At 35.8% G+C, this 6,000-nt stretch overlaps 1 protein-coding gene across 1 annotated transcript; it reads left to right on the forward strand.

Annotated features, from left to right (window-relative positions):
* Window positions 1–379: 379 nt before the first annotated feature.
* Window positions 380–1,058, forward strand: LOC138338798 (uncharacterized). The gene is made up of 3 exons (XM_069289884.1): window positions 380–427; window positions 556–735; window positions 837–1,058. The coding sequence occupies exons 1-3, from the start codon at window positions 380–382 to the stop codon at window positions 1,056–1,058; spliced, it is 450 nt and encodes a 149-aa protein (XP_069145985.1).
* The last annotated feature ends 4,942 nt before the right edge of the window (window positions 1,059–6,000 follow it).

The following is a 6,000-nucleotide window of genomic DNA, read 5'->3' on the forward strand; positions in this document are numbered from 1 at the left end:
CATAGAAGACTTAACCACATCAGCGAGAAAAGACATAATGTTCTAGCCAAGAAGATTTTTTTATCAAATTTCAAAAGTGCTAAATTAGAAAAGTGTGAGCACTGCTTGGCTGGTAAACAAAATAGAGCTTCATTTAAGTTCTTCCCCTCTTCGAGAAAGATAGAGTTGCTTGAGCTGGTGCACTCTAATTTATGTGGTCCAATGAAGACAAAAACATTGGGTGGTGCACTCTACTTTGTCACTTTCATTGATGATTGCTCAAAAAAACATTAGGTCTATATCTTGAAGACTAAAGACCAAGTGTTAGGTGTCTTCAAGCATTTTCAGGCTTCAGTTTAAAGAGAAAGTGGAAAAAAACTGAAATGTATTCGTACTGATAATGGTGGTGAATATTTTGGACCATTTGACGAATACTGCAAGCATCAAGGTATTAGAAACCAGAAGAATCCTCCCAAGACTCCTTAGCTTAATGGTTTGGCTAAGAGGATGAACAGGACCTTGATGGAAAGATTTAGATGTTTGCTCTTTGAAGCAATGTTTCCAAACTCATTTTAGAGTGGGGCTCTATTGACCGTTGCATATGTTATTAATCTATCTCCTGCTGTTGCTTTGCAAAGTGATGTACCAAATAGTGTTTGGTATGGAAAAGATATTTCCTATGACCATTTGAGAGTATATGATTACAAAGCTTTTGTTCATGTGCCGAAAGATGAGAGGTCCAAGTTAGATGCCAAGGCAAGGAAATGCATCTTCATTGGATATGGTCTTGATGAATTTTGTTATAGGCTATATGATCAAATTGAAAAGAAACTTTTCGTGATACTATTTTCATGTAGAATCAAACAATTGAAGATATTGAAAAAGTGGAGAAGGTAGAATCTTCAAGTTTTGATGATATAGTTCATCATGATGACGTTCCTCACACAAGTGTGCATGATGTTATTGGACTTGATTATCACGATGACACCCAGAATCATGTATCAAATAAACATGTTGATGTTGATAATAACAAGGATATTGTTATTCATGATCCTGTTGCTCATCAAGTTATGGACTAATCAAATATTCCTCTTTGGAGGTCCACAAGACAGTGATTTCGTTCCTCCCGTTATTCACTCAATGACTATGTGTTACTCACTGACATGGGAGAACCTGAATGTTATGAGAAGGCCATTGAAGATGAGCACAAAAATCAATGGATCGAAGCCATGCAAGAACCACACTTATGAGTTTGTAAAATTGCCCAAGGGCATGAGAGCTTTGAAGAACAAGTCGGTGTTCAAAGTTAAAGTTGAAGAACCCAACTTGAAGCCTGGCATAAAGCTAGATTAGTTGTTAAGGTATTTGGTCAAAGGAAGAGTATTGACTTAGATGAAATATTTTCTCCTGTTGTGAAAATGTCCTCGATTCGCACAGTTCTAGGTTTGACTGCTAGTCTTAAGTTAGAGATTGAGCAGATGGATGTGAAAACAATTTTCCTTCACGGTGACCTAGAAGAAGAGATTTATATGTAACAACCTTAGGGCTTCAAAGTAGAAAGTAAATAAGATTTTGTGTGCAAGCTCAAAAAGAGTCTTTATGGCCTAAAATAAGCTTCGACGGTGGTATAAGAAGTTTTAATCTGTTATGGGGGAGCAAGGCTATAAGAAGACTTCTTCAGATCATTGCGTATTTGTACAAAAACTTTCTGAAAATGATTTTATCATCCTCTTGTTGTATGTGGATGATATGTTGATTGTGGGCAAGAATACTTCCAAGATTGACGAGCTGAAGAAAGAGTTGTCTAAGTCTTTTTCTATGAAAGACTTGGGTCATGCCAAAAAAATTTTGGGCATGAGAATTACTCGTCTCAAAGTTGAAAAGAAGATAGTTGGATCAGAAGACTTTCTCTCACATCCCACTCCCTTCCATGAGATAGTCAATTTTAGCATCTTTGAAGAATTATTTGTCACATACGAAGTACATTGTACGTGTACTGGAGCGCTTCAACATGATGAATGCTAAGCCTATTACTACACCTCTTGCTGGTCATATGAAGTTGAACAAGAAGAAGTGTCCTACAGCTAGGGAAGAAAAATAAAACATGGCCAAAGTTCCATATTCCCCGTCGTTTGAAGTCTAATGTATGCAATGGTATGCACTAAACCTGATGTTTCTCACGCAGTTGGTATTGTTAGCAGATTTCTTGAAAATCCAGGAAAGGAGCATTGGGAAGCTGTGAAGTGGAAACTTAGGCATCTTAGAGGAAACTCAGATGAATGCTTGTGTTTTGGAGCATCAAATCCAATATTGAAACACTATACAGATTCTGATATGGCAGGTGACTTTGATAACAGAAAATCCACTACTGGATATTTGTGTACTTTTTTAGGGGGGGCTATATCATTGCAGTCAAAGTTGCAGAAGTGTGTTTCATATTGCGGCTACTGAAGCCAGCAAGGAGATGATATGGCTCAACCTATTTATTCAAGAGCTTGGTTTGAACCAGATGGAATATATCGTATATTGTGACAGCTAGAGTGCAATAGACTTGAGTAAGAACTCCATTGCCCGTGATAAAACAAAAAAAATTAACGTCAAATAGCATTTGATTTGTGAGGAAGTGGAGAGTGAATCATTTCACGTCAAAAAGATTCACACAAGTGAAAATTCTGCAGATATGCAGACCAAGACAATACCGAAAGACAAGTTCGAGTCATACAGAAAACTTGTGGGCATATTGCGGCTACTGAAGCCGTCAAGGAGATGATATGGCTCAAGCTCTTTATTCAAGAGCTTGGTTTGAATCAGATGGAGTATATTGTCTATTGTGACAACTAGAGTGCAATAGACTCGAGTAAGAACTCCATGTACCATGATAAAGCAAAAAACATTAACGTCAAATATCATTGGATTTGTGAGGAAGTGGAGAGTGAATTATTTCACGTCAAAAAGATTCACACAAGTGAAAATTCTGCAGATATGCTGACCAAGACAATACCAAAAGACAAGTTAGAGTCATACAGAAAACTTGTGGGTATGAGCTCTCTCTAGAAGATGAAGATGCCTCCTTCCAGTGAATGGGACTGGAGGGGAAGATTTGTGGGTTCCAGCCCCATATTTTTTGTCAAAGTATTAATTTAGTACAACAACTTACCAACTAAATCTTACCAAAATAACTACTTAAGTTGCAAAGTCTGAAACTTAAGTATTTTCATGATGTCATTGGTGATATCATTAGTTGTAAATTTCTTCTATAAATAGAGCATTCTTGTTGAGTTGTAGAACACACCAAGTTAGAGAGAAAAAAATATTTTGAGAGTAAAGTGAGGTATTCCATAGACTATACAAAAAAAATGGTCTGAGAAGAAAGATAGAGTGTGAGCGATATTTTAGTAACTTAGAAACCAAAAGAGTGTTATTCCTTTTGAGTGTGTAGTAGTCAATTTGAGTATTGTATTCGTGAATACACATTGTAAAATTCCTTACTATGGTGATATCAGTTGCTCCTCTTGGCCCGTGATTTTCCCCTTATTTAGAAGAGTTTTTACGTAAAATTCTTTGTGTTGTTATTTTCCCATTTTATTTCCATTACTTTTACTATATATATTTTTATGTTTATCTGTGTTTTTCAAATAGTGACCTTAAACATGATATACATTTGTATGCTCATAAAAGTTTCTTATTGAGTGTAAAATGAGAAGTGTAAAGTTAATTATTTCTAAAATTAAAAGTTTGTCATTCTTTTTGGGGTGTCCTAAAAAGAAATGTGTTACCTAAAATAAAATGGTGGGGTAACAAAATTTATAAGTATCTTTTTTATTTTCTCAATATAAGAATAATTTAACCTGATCCATTAAATGGTGTACACTGAAATATGAAATAATAAAAAATAAAATTAGCAAACAGTAGTATTCCTCTTTTAAGAATGAAAAATTTGTATTTGTTTATTGGTTTGCTTTTTCTTTCCTCAATTCCAGTTTGAGTCTTTAGGTGGATTGCTTTCTTGTGTTTGGAGACCAAATGGGTAAGAACCAAGGCACGGGATGAGGACGAGTATAAATACTGTTAATAGGCTTGATATAAAGGAATGGCATAGACATTTTAGTTAATAGAGAATTAAGGGAGCAAGTAAGTGAGGTCCAAAGGGTCAATAACAGGATGATGGCTATTAGGTTAGTCGTCGGAGGGCTCATTTTGAACATTATTAGTGCATACTCATTCGAAGCTGGCTTGGAAGAGGAGGATAAGAAATGCTTATGAGAGGATTTGGACAAAGTGGGGGGAGGGGGTTATTACACACACTAAGGAGATTTTAATGGACCTGTTTGGTCAACTCTAATGGGATATGAAGATGTGCAGAGAGGAATTGGTTTTACAGAAGGAAAAAGAGTCTCACTTTTTGATTTCGCAAAAGCTTTTGGGTTGGTGGTTGTCAATTCAAGTTTTCCTAAGGAGGAGTACTTGGTAACCTTCTGTATTTCGGTGGCCAAGACTCAGATTGGGTTTTTTCTCCTTGGGAAGAATTAAAGAGGCATTTGTAGAAATTGTAAGGTTATTCTGGGTGAGAACCTTACAGGCCCAATATAAACTCTTGGTGATAGATTTGGCGATCAAGAGGAATAGGATAAGGAGGGTTTTTGATCAACGACCAAGGATCAACAGTGCATGAAATAAGACGATCAGTTGCTGTAGTGAAGCTGCTAGAGAGGTAATAGGGGTCTCGATAGGTGGATTAATTAGGCATCGCGGAAACTAGTGGTGGAATGGAGTATTCCAAGGAAAGTGGAATCTAAGATGGTGGCGTATGCAAAGTTGGTGGAAACTAGAACTATGGACAAAGAGAAGTCGTCAAATAGGAAATGGTATAAGATGGAGAAACAAAATGCATTTACGGTTACGGTATCTAAAACGATAATTATTTAGCATTTGTATGTAGAATTAGAGGAAAATGGTAGGGATAAGAAGTTGTACATGCCAGACAACATAAAGTAGAAGAGGGAACGTGACCTAGACCAACTTAAGTGCATCGAACATGATGATGACAAGTACCGATGGAGAGACTCACTAGACAAAGATGACAATCATACTCCCATAAACTTTTGACGAAGAGGTGGACATAGACATTGTGTTGGGAGACTTAGAGCCCAGATGAATAAAGTAAGACTGAGATGGTTCAGATATGTGAATAGAAGATGCACAGATGCCCCAATGTGGAGGAGTGAGAGGTCAGTTATGAAGGTTGGTTCAGATATCTAAAGAGAAGATGCACAGATGCCCCAATGTGGAGGCGTGATAGGTTAGTTATGAAGGTTTTTCTGGAAGTTAGACTGTAAAAGCGTTGTGGTGAGGTAATTAGATAGGACATGACAGTTTCAGCTTATCGAGGATGTGAACTAAGATAGAAGGGTGTGGATGACATGAATTATAATAGAAGGTTAGTAAGGTAGTTGTGCATTGTTATCGTAGTATTGCAATAGCAGTTTCTTTTCCTTTAAAATTTTTTACTATTTGTTTATATTTGTTCATTCCTTGTATCTCAACTATTGTATTATTTTTTGTAGTTTCTAGTCTTTTACGATCTACTCTTTTGTTATAAATTAATGTTTTTATTCTTTCGTTAGGATTTTCATTGGATTGGTTTGAACTATTTTTTCTTGAATTGAGGGTCTTATAAAAAACAACCTTCATTACTATAAGGTAGGGGAAGGTCACCATACACTCTACCCTCCCAAATCCCCACTTTGTACTTTGTGGGGTTGCATAGTTATGTTGTTGTTGTTATACTTTCTTATAATTTTACGGTCAATACAACCAACTTTATTAGAAATAATGAGAAATAATAAGAAATAATAAGGAAGAAATGGTTAATTAAACAAATAAATTAATGGATAATTCATTTATGTGATTGCTGCTAATATGTGTATTGCTAATCAACATTGAATTATGTTAAAATAATTCAAAATTTTATGCGTCTGTAACGGAAACAAAATGGGAAATCAAATGCTTGATTAATAATAC

Source organism: Solanum lycopersicum, chromosome 10 (genome assembly GCF_036512215.1).
Source record: "Solanum lycopersicum chromosome 10, SLM_r2.1".
Classification (NCBI taxonomy): Eukaryota; Viridiplantae; Streptophyta; class Magnoliopsida; order Solanales; family Solanaceae; genus Solanum; species Solanum lycopersicum.